At 46.2% G+C, this 14,638-nt stretch overlaps 1 protein-coding gene across 1 annotated transcript in view; it reads left to right on the forward strand.

The window, feature by feature from the left end:
- Nucleotides 1-8,087, forward strand: part of SLX9 (SLX9 ribosome biogenesis factor) — a 66,041-nt gene extending 57,954 nt beyond the window's left edge. Inside the window, exons 5-6 of the mRNA XM_085312399.1 lie at nucleotides 4,886-4,954; nucleotides 7,433-8,087. Coding sequence (XP_085168525.1) covers nucleotides 4,886-4,954; nucleotides 7,433-7,559 — 196 coding nt within the window. The 3' untranslated portion in view covers nucleotides 7,560-8,087. The remainder of the gene's footprint in view (nucleotides 1-4,885; nucleotides 4,955-7,432) is intronic.
- Nucleotides 8,088-14,638: the final 6,551 nt, after the last annotated feature.

Here is a 14,638-nt window from a genome sequence, read left to right on the forward strand (position 1 = left end):
CCCTTCTTCCTTCCCTTCTCTCTCTCTCCTCCGCTTCTTTCTTCTCCCCCTCTACAGCTTTTTACTAAGTCTGCCTTTTTCTTCAGTAGGAATGGGTGGCAAAAGCATATGAGTTTCAGGTCTTCCAGAGCACTGAGGTTTGGATGGATGGAGCTCTGTGCCATATCTTTGCCATAAGGATAAATAGGTGTTTTTGCACCCTTTGAGTGGTGATGTGCCAAAACAACATATGATGCCTGACTTCAGAGTGTGTTAGGAGTTGTTCCCCTTCATAATTTTCCCCCATCTACCTTGGAGGCTGACACCCTACTGTCCAGGAGAATGGCTTGCAGAAAGTACATAAGGCAAGGAAGGACAAGTAGAGTGCTTCCTGTGGGAATTCTTTTTTTCCTGGGTAGCTGCATAGTTTAGTATGAATTCCTGGTGTCCCTGCAGCTTGCAGTTCTGGACCATCTCGAAAGATAAAGTAGAATTGGAAAAGGTTCAGAGAAAGTTGATAAGGGTGATAGTCAAAGGGTCTGGGACAGCTTCTATACAAGGGGTGACAGTGAGCTGGGGAGTCTTCAGCCTTGAAAGGAGGTGGAGACAAGGAGGCTTAAGAAAGTAATAGTCTATAAAGTGTGATATGAAGAGGAAATGGTTCATCTTCTTTTCCATTATGAGAAACAGGGGCATCTAACAAAGCTAAAGAGAAGCATGTTCAGGCCTAACACAAGGAGGTTCTGTGCTCTGAGCAGCTCCTTGCTGCAGTATGTCATGGCTATGTGTTCAGGCAAGACCTGACAGATCCAATGAGGAGAGCTCCACTGAGGATTAGTGCATGCATACACGCTGCACCTGGCTCAGTCTGAGTTGCAGATGCTGGCGAAGATGCAGGCATACGCTTCCCCTGTTGTTATGCACTTCCCTGACCATCTGCTGTAGGCTGCTTTAATAGAGAATACTGGCCAAAATGGTCCCTCCATCTGACCCACTACAATCAATCTTCTCTTTCTATAATACATTTTGTGGCAAAGGATGTGCAGTACACGTGGAAGCTTCCTGTGGTCTTACACCAGCCTTTAGCCTGACATCCTCAGAGCAGTGCTGTCAACTCTCTCTCTCTTTCTCTGTCCCTTCAAGATCTTCCTGCGGGATTGTGGCAGCCATTTTCTTCTGGAAGACTGAGCTCATCTTCTGGCTCTGTTTTCACTTTATCTGCAAGGCTCTAATGTCTAGAAAGCCCAATGGGACTAGGGCACTGCAGAGTAGAGCAGCACTGCTCTGGCTGAGAAATTTGGCGCTCGCCAGCACTATCAGTACAGCTGATGTGTGAGAGCTTGACATGGGCTGACACTGGTTGTCAACCAAAAATCAGTTGGTGCTCCTCTTGCAACTGGGATGGAAGAGCTACAGTGCTCTTCCCTCTGTAGAAGACTTATTCCCTTGCTGGCTTGTGGCTTCCTGTACTGCATGAGGATGCGTGTGCATAAGTGTTTGAAATAATCAGAGAAGGCTTTTATAGGATTTGAATCATTACAAAAATGAAGGGTAATTCTCTGGTGATTTGTCAGCATTATTAATAAAAGATTAGGTTCTCCAGGAATTTGATCTCCTACTGGGTAAGAGAGCATTACAGTGAGGTTTTCATTCTGATTTATAATGAATGAAGGTAATGAAGTGTAATGAAACAGGGCTACCATTCACGGCCCGGATAAGCAGGCAGTGTCCTGGTGATTTGTTAGGGGAAGTTTGGACAGCAGCCTTTGAACCAGTCAAACCTGTGGGACAGAGGTGTTGTGTGGAACTGAAAAGCCCTCAAAAGCATCTAGCCCCCTTAAACATTGTGGCCCTTCTCAAAAGCAAAAGGGGACTTGGCACCTTAATGCAGTCTTGCATCTTTATGAAATATCTTAGAGGAAGTTATCCTGAGAGGCACAACCTCTGGAACACGTGATCTTGCAGGGCCCAGCAGTGCACTCTGGAAAGGCTTTCCTTTAAGCAAGGTTACCCCCTGCAGAGCTATTTGAGACCTACTTCTCTTTTGAAAAAAACTGTCATGGGGACTTGAGGACACACATGGGTTTTCCAAACTGCTACTCTGGTGATTGTGGGTTGCCATCAGATTTCAGAAGGGATTTCTATRTGCTGCCTTGAATGATCTAGGCAAACTGGGGCAGTGACTGGGAAATTGCTGCTGTGCCAAATGATTAATGAAAATAAAGTGAGTAGAGATGCTTCTTGCTCTTGCTGTGTAATGTAATACCACTGGATACAGCAGCATGAGGGGGAGCTGCTCAACCCCCTGTAGCTGTTTATCTGCTCTTGCTGCTTGCAGTGCCTCATGAAGTCTCAGGCCTGTTACATGTTACATAGCACCAGCAGTACCAGGGTGACCACAGCAGAGACAGAAGGGTAAGTGAGCAGTATGCAGGCATTGATCTGACTGACTCCCATCTCCTGAATAGCCTTTTGCGCTGCAGTGGCTGCCTAGCAAACATCCATGTTGTTTGGATTCATCTGGTTCAGCCGGAGCTTGGATGCTGGAGCATGCAATCCCAGGCAGAAAGTAAATGAGGTGTGAAGGGGGTAGTAGTGAGAGCAGCCCTCATCAGCTAGGGTCTGCCAGGATCCTCCTTGAGGAAAACTGATATGGGTMAGGATGGGAAGGAAGAGAGCTGAAGAATAGGAGCAGAAACTAATCAAGTAGAGAGGGAAGATAAAACTGAGTGGGGTGAAGGAATGTAGGGCAGAGGAAGAAAGGAAGAATGGAGAAAAACAGACTAAAACAATGGAGAGTAGAGTGTTAGAGAGGAAAATAGCAAGTGGGCATCACTGTAATGCTGCCAGCAAGAAGTCACATTCTGCTATCTTAAAGAGAACTTGAAGAACTGTTATTTTTTCTAATGTTGAGAGACCTGAAGAGCTCTGGGACAGGTCAAGTTGGGGAGATGCTGGAACTGTCCCCAGGACAGATTGGTCCCTGGCTGCAGGGTCCTGAGCCTTGCTCATTTGCCGACATTGCCTGCTGTGGCTAACGTCATTGCTTGTCTCGGATTCAGATGTTGCAGTTGTGAGCCTAGTCAGCTGGAGGGGGGCTCTCTGAGAGGAATCTGTCCTTGCGCTCATGTGCTAAGGTGCCATTGAATAACTAGGAAAGTTGCTTCCCACTCTGTTCTCTGAAAACATTTGGCACTTAATTATTTTCCTCCCAGTCTGCACTTAGGTGYGACAGCAGGCCCTGCTCTGACCAGGCTGAGAGCATAGTACATATGTTTTGTGCTGGATCTGGGTCCTGCCCTTCGGTAAGCAGAGAAAGAGCTTGAGCTGATTTACACTGCATTCATGGAGACTGCTTAATCCGCTGGGCTGAATTCATAGCTGTTTATGATGGGGGTTACAGGACTTTGACCAGGAACTTGTTCCTCTGAACAAGAAACCTCTTGCAAAGCTGTTTTACCAAGACTAGCCCTATTCCAATAATGCATATTTTCAGTGGTTTATTTTTGCCGTGTTGCTCTGAGCTTTGTCATGGGAACCCTTTGTAGGAGCATCTGTAGATGTTCAGCTCAGTACAGTGACTGCTTTAGGCTGGCCTGTATTAGTTGTCATCTTAGCCAGGTCTCTCCTTCCCCCCGGGCAAATTCTGCTTTTCTCCCATCACAGAACACTTGTACACAGGAGCTCTGATGTGTACCTACTGCGGCTGTTTCCTACCTGTTCCAGTTAAGTGGCTTTTCATCCTGCTCAGCAGGCCGATCACTTCTGAAACTACTTTTCCCCCTTACTTCTGCTGTTTGTGTCTGTGTTCGTGTAATCCCAAAGGGTAGAAGTTGCTTCTCCATTTCTTTATGTCCAGTTATACTAGCAACTCTCTTAGTGCGCTTCAAGTCCCCAAAGCAACTGCTGCCCTTTCTGCATATCTCTCTTGAGCTGTGTGGTTGGCTTTGTGACAGATCTCTGCTCATGGTTGGCATCAGGCACTACATACATGTAGTGCAGTGTCCTCTGCAGGATGGGATGACATCTTTGACTTCACTCAGAAATAAGTAATGATTGCAGAGAGTGCAGATTTATGCTTGCCCCTGTGCCTCAGCTTTGAATTCAGCCCAGTGGATTAGGCAATCTCCATGAATGGAATCTAAAAATTCCTGTTATTGTAGATTCTTGAGAATTTTTAGATTCCATGTTTCACTGTACAAGCTGAAGTTCTGTTGTGCTTTCCCTTCAGCCAATTGATTTTCAGCTAACTTCTCTTAGCCAAAGGTTTGCCAGTTTACGTGTTCATAGGGAGAAAGGAATATTGCCATTCATTACCTTAAAATGTAGGTGACACCTTATACTCCAATGGCTCCGTTGCAAGACCTGAAGCAGAACTGGTCAGCAGCAAGGCTAGCAGCGCCTTCTTCCTTGCTGAGTAACTGTGGTGATGTCTATAATTAATGTGTGCCAGTGCTGGAGCTCTATAGTGTTTGTCAAGGAACATGAGATGAGCAAGGATGACGCTAGACTGGTGAGGAAGGGAAATTCAAAGGATCTCTTCTCCAAGCAACAATATCGCTTGGATTTGGAAATTAGCAATAAGCAGAAAGTGATCAAGGCATGGACAGTTAATGACCAGTTCTAATGAGTTAAGTGATCCTAATTTTTTTCAAGGGCTTTACTTCCCACCCTTGCAGACCTGAGTCCTGAGCTGCTGTTAGTGTGTGGCAGAGAGTCTGCATTTCCTTTGCTGTCTGACTGTGGAAATAATTGCTTTTCAGGACCATTTCTCCTCAGGGCAATTACCTATACTTTCTGGGAAGGCAGATTCAGAATCACTGGACTCTTTTCATCTCCTCACCCATTGCTAAATTGCCTCTTCTCTACAACGTTCACTCACTTGTTTTGTATCTTCTCTCCACAGCCATGTAAAAGCAAAGGCAGAACCAACAGACTTCTGTCTCATGAAACCAGCTCAGAAACGCAGGCTCTTGTAAGTAATCCTTATCAGAATATCTGGTCCCTACTCCGCATTGGTCCTCTCAGTGTTGCCTTTCTGTTGGACATTTCTGGTATTTTAATACAACTTTATGTGTTCAGAGATGCTGCTGCCTTTTGGGAGATGCATGGACTTCCTTAACCTTCTGATTGGAGGTGTCTTGGGAGCTATGCGATTCTCCCCTGTGGGTGCAGCTTTTTCCAAGTTGTATGCTTGCACAGTGCAGGGGATGCACAGGCAGATCTGATGCTTATTCTGCATTGTTGTCTGAGACAGGACAAGCAATGAGTTAGCTGGATTTTGGGCATAGTGCTTGAGCCCACATACCTAATGCTAACATAAGTCTTGCATACCTGCAGGCCCCAGAAAAGAGATGGCATACTGCAGCTTTGAATCTCCCATTTGTGCGCTGCAGGGTTTGGGGATGCCCTTCTGTCATAGTCTCTACTAGGCCAAATCCATTCCAGATATGCTTACAAGTTTTGTCTGACAATTCTAGGCTGTTCAGCTTCAGATGCTGAGAACAAATCAGTCTATGGATTCCAGTGTTCTCTTAAGTGCATTTTGTGAATATACTCCTCTGCCTGGAACTGGTGTGATAGTCCAGTACTCTCTGATCAGATTTTTTTAGATATTCCATGCATGGAGGGTGTAATGGTTAATATCAAAATTTACTTTGAAGGTATTTGATTTTTTACATGCAATTTTTGATTTAGCAGAGTGATACATCAATATACTTAAATCACAATACAAGCTTAAGTTGCACTTAAGAAAATATAGCAATTGCAATATACAGTTCAATCACAATACCGGTGTGATTGCCATTACTGGTCTCTATAATATGTTCACTGTCACAATGCTGGGCATCCTCAGTTGCCAGGAGAGAATACATGGGCTGAAGCCAGCTCAAACCCATTGCTCTCTTAGAAATTCTTTTGTAGTTCAGATTTTATATTCTATGTTGGGCTGAGCCACATATACTCTTCCCCCCATGCTGATCTGGCTGTCTCAGGGAGAAATATTTACACCAGTTGATTCACTCAACTGATACAGCTGTTCAACACTCCTGTCCCCTTTGTGGTGAGCTAAAGTCAGCTTTCTGTGCAACAGCTGTGGTTAATGAGTCACATCCTATATTATTCCTGAACTGCATGTGTACTTCACCCTTGCTCATCTCTTCTGAGCCTTGTTCCATTGTAGAAGTTTGTTGGTTGGTCACATTTGGCAAGCGTCCTTGCTGGGATTACTTTTAGCTCAGCTCTGCCTTTCTGTATGAGTCCTTCCTTGGCTCATTGCAGCAGCCCAAGGGTCATGGCCTGGAGTGCCACCAATGTGCCATTGTTCTGAAAGTCAAGGTTGAGAGAAACACTTCTTGAGTGTTTAGATCAAGAATGGGCAACTGCACCACCATCTTCTGTATCAGCAAGCAGGTGTGAGATCATTTGCATGTCCTCTTGTCTTCTCCTCTGCACAAAATTGGCCATCTATGCTGAGTACTGGCATGTATCCTATCGTAGTGATCTGCACTGTTTAAAGACTCTGGTTATTGATAAGGAGATTGTGAGATTTTCTAGAACTTCAACTAGGACTGGAGATTCTCCAACTTTCATCCCATTTCCCCAGCTGCCACACTCTGAGCTTCAGGTCTGACTTTTCTCTGTTTCTGTGGTAGGGATAGGGCTGGCACTGAAGGGACCCGCTAGAGAGCGGGAGTAGCTGCCTACTGCAAGCTGAGGAGCATTCTGCTCATCCACAGAGACTGCTGAGAATGTGGAGATGTATGGCTAGCTGGGCGTGCAGAGCCTGGGAATCTCTGCTGAAGATGGGGAAGCCACAGTGGAAGTGGCATATATGAAAACTCAGCCTTTTATTTATTTACATACATTCCTTCTGCTCTGTTCTTTTTTTTTTCTCCTGAAGCAATAGCCCTCCTGTCTTTTTAAGACAAGATTATTTAGATCATTTCCACAGCAACTAGCTGTGACCTAAGTGTACAGAGGTAATTCTATTATGCTTCTCCCACGGTGTCTAACTACTGTTGCAAGTAGGATTACCTAGTCACTATGTTGAGCAATATATGGAGAGATGAGCTCTTAAATGCAGAGTCTGCTTTTGTGCTAGTGCACTCTGAAGTAGTTTTCATTCTTAGAAGACTTACTGAATACCCACCATCTCTTATTCCTGATTTACTATAGGAAAGTTCAGAATTTTSCAAGTGATGGTGGACACTAACATGATTGTCTTTGCCTCTGTGGCATGAGATCAAGTGTCTGGCTCACATGGAGCTGGCAACAATTTAAGCCTTGGCCTTAGGTGAATTAGGTCTATTTCTTATACTGTTTCTTTTGAGGTTTACACCCAGGATAATTCTGTTTGTACAGAAATCCGCTGCCGTATGGGCTGTGTTCTTATCTACTCGTTTCCTTATGCATGAGGCACTTACCATTAGTGTATTTTTTTTTCTCTCCCCAGAGAAGAGGAAATGGCTCGATTTCATGAGGTCATTATGAATCCGAAGTACAAAGCCGACCCACTCGTGGCCATCAGTGAGCATCTCTCCAAGAGGCTAAGGCAGGAGGAAGATGGTAAACCTCTCTAGGGCATCAATTGGGACCGAATGTGCGCACTGGAGCCAGCGCGAGGGCTCCAGGCCATGAGCGAGCACAGCACTAACATGGCCTCTCAGCCACTTCAGTCCTTGGAAGCAATCCAGTAGATTATTAAACCCAACAGTCCTGTTTTCTGTCTGCAGGAATAATGCAGTTCTCTCCTGATGGAGGCAGCTGCTCCTTGGCAAGTAGCCTGCACAGAGCAGGGTGTTCTGTGAGATCTTTGTGCAGACATTAAGCTTCCTGTGAAGTGTCTTGACACCTTCTCCCTTCTTCTGAGCAGGCACAATTTCTTAAATTATGCCACTAGCAATGTGTCTGCTTTTTGTTCTCTTTACTCCTCCTTCCAACTCTTTGCTGACAGCTCTGAAAAGAGGTTCCCTGGTGCTCTGTTGCAATTGTTCAAGACCCCAAGCCCTGGAGCCTAGAAGACTGTTGTAGACCTGTGAAAGGATTGATGCTGCTGTTCATTATTTTATACGAAAATTTAGCTATGGAATAAATGCACTTTCACACAATACTGAGGTTGCCTGGGTCTTGTTTTGATAACTACTAGTTAAAATACAAGCTTATTCCCATCACTGAAAAAAATACTTAAAAGAATATATATTTTTTTCCATTTATAAAATTAATCATGAGACTGCTACTGCAACATGCAACCGAAGACACTGGAAATCACAGCAGATCATGTCTAAGATGGACTTGTATTTCTGCTGCCCTGGAAGTGTGTGGTTTGAGCAGGTGATGTTGATTCCTTCTGGCCTATATTGTGTTCCCTGCTTGGCTTGCCATAAAGGAAGCATCTGAAAACATCGAAGTGCAGAGAGGCAGAGAGTAAAGTAATGGAAATGGTTAACAGACTCAAAATCTTTGTGCTGCTGCTGTATTTAGCAATACTTAGTTGGCACCAAAAAGGGGATGGAGTGCCAGAAGTCAGACCAGAATTCCTTTTTGACTTGGAAGTGCCAGCAGTTCAGAGATTTGGCTTCACAAAGCAAGTTCTCCAACCTATTTGCCTAGTGGCAATTGCCAGTCAGCCTCACCTCCGTTCCTGGAAAGGTGATGGAACAGCTCCTTCTGGATGTCATCTCCAGGCATATGGAGGAAAAGAAGGTGAACCAGGAGTAGCCAGCATGGATTCACCAATAGGAAATCCTGCTTAACCAAACTGCTAGCCTTCTATGATGGAATGACTGGCTGGGTGGATGAGGGGAGAGCAGTGAACATTGTGTCCCTTGACTTCAGCAAGGCTTTTGACACTGTCTGCCAGAACATCCTCCTAGATAAGCTCAGGAGGTGTGGGTTAGACAAGTGGACAGTGAGGTGGCTTGAAAACTGGCTGAAAGGCAGAGCTTAGAGGGTCGTCATCAGTGGTGTGCAGTCTAGTTGGAGGCCTGTGGCTAGTGGCATCCCCCAGGACTCAGTACTGGGTCCCAGCCTGTTCAACTTCTTCATCAGTGACCTGGATAAAGGGACAGAGTGCCTCCTCAGCAAGTTTGCTGATGATACCAAGCTGGGAGGAGTGGCTGATACAGCTGAGGGCTGTGCTGCCATTCAGAGAGACCTGGGCAGGCTGGAGAGTTGGGCAGAGAGGAACCTCTTGAGGTTCAACAAGGACAAGTGCAGAGTCCTGCACCTAGGGAGAGAGAATGCTATGCCCCAGTACAAGCTGGGGGCTGACCTTCTGGAGAGCAGCTCTGCAGAGAAGGACCTGGGAGTGCTGGTGGATGACAAGTTGACCATGAGCCAGCAACGTGTCCTTGTTGCCAGGAAGGCCAATGGTATCCTGGGGTGCATTGGGAAGAGTGTTGCCAGCAGGTCGAGGGAGGTGATCCTGCCCCTCTACTCAGCCCTGGGGAGGCCTCATCTCGAGTCTTGTGTCCATTCTGGGCTCCCCAGTACAAGAGAGACATGGAGCTACTGGAGAGAGTGCAGCGCAGGGCTACAAAGATGATCAGAGGGCTGGAGCCCCTGCCCTATGAGGAACGGCTGTGAGAGCTGGGCCTCTTCAGCCGGGGGAGAGAAGACTGATCAATGTGTATAGGTACCTGAAGGGAGGGTGTCAAGGGGACAGGGACAAACTCTTTTCAATTGTCACTTGTGACAGGACAGGAGACAATGGGCAGAAATTGAACCATAGGAAGTTCCACCTGAATGTGAGGGGGAATTTCTTCACTGTGAGAGTGATGGAGCCCTGGAACMGGTTGCCCAGAGAGGTTGTGGAGTCTCCTTCTCTGGAGATCTTCAAAACCAGCCTGGCTACAACCCTGTCTAACATGCTCTAGGTGAGCCTGCTTGAGCAGGGAGGTTGGACTAGATGATCTCCAGAGGTCCCTTCCAACCTTACTGATTCTATGAATTGAGTCTAGGACTAGCCATTGTGTATGTGATTATTAAACTGTGCACTTCTCAAAGTACCCTTAGCCTTTGCATTCTCTCCACTTGATTGTCTCCCTTGGTGAGGAAGATCTGGCCCAAGTATACAGTACTGGTATGTCTAACCCTTTGCAGAGACAGAGCTACACTGGAGAGGCTGTTCTAGCCTGTGGCTCAGAGTGTCCCTCTGGTGCGGTAGGAAGGCCAGGGCAGCTTTTGGAGTTGAGCTTAAGGAAAGCCTGCCTCAGCCTGTGTTCAAACATGAGTGGGAAGAAAGCTCCAGGTGGGTTGTGTTTGAGTTGAGTTTGTGATTTTCTGGCAGCTGGTGAAATCATGGATTGGTATGGTGCTAGAAGTGGGGGGAAATGGACACTGGTGTGGGACCTGCTGAGAGGTGAACTTCCAGGCTGGTGATGGAGGGGACATGGCTACCAGACATCAGTTGGCAGGAGGGACCACAAGGAAGTGGCCTCCTTTCAGGGTAGAATCTTTGTGGACTTGACCACAAAAGGTGTGTAGGTTGTTAGTAGAAGACCTTGTTCTAATTTGGGATTAGAACTTTGAGAACCTGTTTCAGCAGGCAGTGTGAGCAGCTCTGAATGAAGGCCTTCTCCAGCTGATCCTTCTCCAAAGACCTTCAATCGTCTCTCCCTGCCTCCCTAAGCAGGCAAGGGGCACTGCCTGTATCCTCCTCTGACTTCTGTCCCTACTATCTCTCATCTTGTCTTCCCTCAGAAATTCTGCATTAGCTGCCTCACATTGCTGTCTCTTCCACAGCTCCAGTAAGTCTGTGACTGAGAGGCAGCCCAAAGCAGAGGTCCAAATAGCCAAGCACACCTGTCTGAGTGGCTCCGTACCATGCTTGTCTGTCTTGATTACCAGATTTAACCAATTCTTTGTCCCTCTCCTCCACACTTGTTTTACTGCTTAGCTAAATTGCCCTTTCAGTGACTCATTCCAAAGATTCACTTAGTTGTTGAAAAGGTGTGTTCCCAGGGAAAATGAGAGGTTTGATGGACTTTGTCTCTTAAATTTCCTTCAAGGAAGTACTTGCTGGCCATGGTTAGAGGGAATTTTTCTCCATCTGATGTCATTATGAAGGTGGTTGTAACTGAGGAAATGAGGCAAATTGAACATGTTAAGAGGACTTTTTGTGGCTAAACGAGTCTAAAGGTGTCAGAGCGGTGAATGCTGGGATTTGTTGGTCTGACAGCTGCTTACCTCTCAAACAAAGCAGTCCATAGGGGAGAATCCTGAGCTCCTGCCCTCTGTGCATCTTGTGCAGWGTGCTTTTCTCCAAGCCCAAGAGTGTTCACAGAGAAGAGACTGCTTGTGATGGTGAGTCACCCCAGACTGAAGGGGGAGCTCAGTAGGACTGGAAAACATGCTCTGTGCAGAGAATGATTTTATTACAAAATGGTTTATGCATGTCACAAAAGTGTAGGCTATTCAGCTCACTCTTTCATTTGTGTGAGGGTTTGGAGTGGAGGTTCAAGCAAACACTCGTTTTTATGGGGACAATTGAAGGCATGGCTATTCTCTATTTGAAATAATCCTGATTTGAAACACAAGAGACATCAGCACTGTTTCTTGAAACTAGCAATGTCTTCAGACCCTGGAAAAACAACCTGCATTTTTTTGGATCAACTCTGAGGAACATCTGAAACCTTTACAAAAGAAATTCGTTTTGATGCTCAGACAAAGCATGGAAACTGCAGCCAACTCTTATCCAAGTTAGTGCTATAATGGGAAGTGGCAGGCGTCCTTTATACACGTCTATTGCTTTACTAATAACGCTGCTTTACTTCTTCCATGGTTGGCACTAATAAAGGCAGGTTTTTTAATGCCTACCTTTTAACCCTAGCGAAGCAGACATGCAGATCTTGCTGCTGATGCTACTAGCTGTTAGAGAAGTTTCCGTGCCACCCCTCCTTCCCTAAAGGCCTGGCTGGAGTCATGTTGGCAGAGGCCACAGACAGATGCTGGCTGTGTCCCATCCTCCACCTTGCTATTCTCAGACTGGGAGAGGGCTGGTACTGCTCTCCTTTTATCCGACTATGGAAGAGCATCTGGCTCCTGTGTCAGTGCTGTGAGGTGAATGTGCTTTGCTGTTCTCCAATGTGCTCTAATGCCCTGCTAGGTCCCAGACTCCGGAAAACAGCATCTGTGAGGGCTGTAGGTGGTGTCAAACAGCTCTTTGCATCTCCCCAACTTCCATTCTGTTCCTACTTGTGCCATGAGGGATGTCTGGCTTGTGGTAGGTTGTGTTTCTTTCAGTCCTCTGTGGATTTTGAGCTTTGAATGCCAGCTGTCTGTGGTCTTGCTTTGTGTACTGCCACTTGCTGTCCCTGTGGACTGAGTTGGGTGCCTGTCCTGTCCTGCCAGTTAACTCTGGCTCTGAAGTTCTGGCCTGCAGCTGCACTTACTGTTCATGGCTCTCAACAGCCCATGGATATAACTAAGCTTGAGCTGAGGTTTTCTAGTTTTTCTCTGAGGTTTTCTACTGTTTTTCCATCRCACACTTCTGTAGCTGGCTGGCTTCTGAAAAAGCCAACATCCTTTTGCTTCAATGGAGGGAAGGTGAGACAGATGAAGGAGGTTAAGACATACAGGTATAAAGCAAGATTAAAATTGGTTTTCCTGTTGTTAGTGAGCAGGGCATTCAGGGGGCTGTAGAAGTGTATTTGGAGGACAGAAGGGAGGGAGGAAAGCTTTCATGACATGTTGGAAGATTTAACTTTCATTGCTCTTTCCTTCTGTGGGAGCTTTGCAGCTTTTATTAATCTTGTTTTTTAGAAAATACATAGCATGTGAAGAGAGTCTTGGCTTCCTTGCAGGGCTGGATCACGCTAGCCAAGCCGTGCCCTTGCACTTCCCTTCGCAGCAGTGAGGATGTGCTGTTCTGCACCATTGTGAAACTCTGAGTTAGTCCAGAGAATCTGCGGGCGAGCTGATATAATGCCATCCTGGGTTGTGCACTGTGGGTTGTGATCTGGCTCTGTGTATCCCTCCCCTGGGACATGCCTACTGTGCATCATGACTGTGCTTCATAGAGCAGAAGTCGTAATTTTGTTTGACGTAAGCCAGTTTCCTGTGTGCTGTCCATTTGCCACACTGTACTCGACAAGTGGGGGCTGTCTTTTAAGGTCTCTGAAGAGTAAGTAGGAAGGTCTCATGCACCTTTATTCCAAACCAGTTCCTTCCTAACTACTTCTCACCCACTGGGGTGAGAACAAATCTGAAAGTACATCCATTCTTTTTTTTCCAGACTGCTTAGTTTCCTTTTCATAGGCAGTTCCAAGGAACTTCAAGTTGTATCCAAGTTTGAGTTGTGTAGTTAGGGTARATCTTCAGCTGACAGAAGAGCTAGTTGCAGTAGATGGTAGAGGTAGATGTTGCTGCTTGTTATATGCCAAGGAACTGCCAGGTTCTATCTGTAAAAGAATAATGTCCCAATGGGATTGTCTTTTTTTTCATCTTGTGTAATTTTCCATGAGAAAGCCCCTGCAGTTTGGGGCTGGAGTGGAAAAGAGATTTCTGAGTGCAAAACCAGAACCAAGCACTTTTTCTGGAACCTCAAAAACCATCGTCAGTGATTTGTGCAGCCCGGAATGACTTTCAAATGCATCAAGGCAGGGGCTAACCCTGTGTCTCAGCCTGCACGCAGACTTCCTAGTGCCACATCTGTCAATGTCGGGAGGTGACTGCTGAACACATTTCTTATCCTGCAAAACAGCCTACCAATCTTCAGGTGCCCTTACTTGGCTAATGGAGTGGTCAGGGATAACAGGCCTTTAGGTTGTCAGCTCTGGCATTTATAGCCAGCGTAGATGTGGTAAATCGACCTGTGTCTGTAAATTTTGACACTAGCAGCAGAATAGCCGGGCGCTCCTCCCTTGCTGTGCATGGCTTTGCCCCAACCTTCCCCTTCCAGTCAGTGAATCATAGAATCACAAAATCAGTAAGGTTGGAAGGGACCTCTGGAGATCATCTAGTCCAACCTCCCCACTCTAGCAGGGTCACCTAGAGCATGTTAGACAGGGTTGTAGCCAGGCTGGTTTTGAAGATCTCCAGAGAAGGAGACTGCACAACCTCTCTGGGCAACCGGTTCCAGTGCTCTGGCACTCTCACAGTGAAGAGATTCCCCCTCACGTTCAGGCGGAACTTGGTGTGAGAACAAACACAAAGGCTCATTACCTAGGAAGTGATGCTGTGCCTTAACAGGCAGGTGATAGAAACAGAGGAGGTGATGAGCTGCGTGGCTCCATGCAGATGTGGCTACCTACTCTGACCGGTAGCCTGTACGCACCCTGGTGGCCCTTCATCTCTGTACACAGCATCATCATGCATCATGTTCACAGCTTTTCTTTACCTTGGATGGGCTGATGCTGTTGCTTGGATGTTTGTCTAGCTCTTGTATTACTTAGTCCTGGGTTCGAAAGTTTTGCTGTCTTGGGTATTACCAACAGTTAAACATGCGATAGTTTAAAACTGTAGTTCACAGCCTGCTGCTGCTGCAGGCATCTCCTGCCCCCACCATCCTAGCAGTTGAGCAAAGGAATTAAAATCTGCCAGGAAACAGGCGTCTGAGACGCAGAGTCGCCTTCGCAATTGGCGTGTTTTCAGGATGATAAAAGCTTTCATGCCAATTCTTCCTTTTTTTTTTTTTTTTTTTTTTTTTTTTTTTTTTTTT

Source organism: Rhea americana, unplaced genomic scaffold, assembly GCF_003343005.1.
Source record: "Rhea americana isolate MKP2758 unplaced genomic scaffold, rheAme1 scaffold_362, whole genome shotgun sequence".
NCBI lineage: Eukaryota > Metazoa > Chordata > Aves > Rheiformes > Rheidae > Rhea > Rhea americana.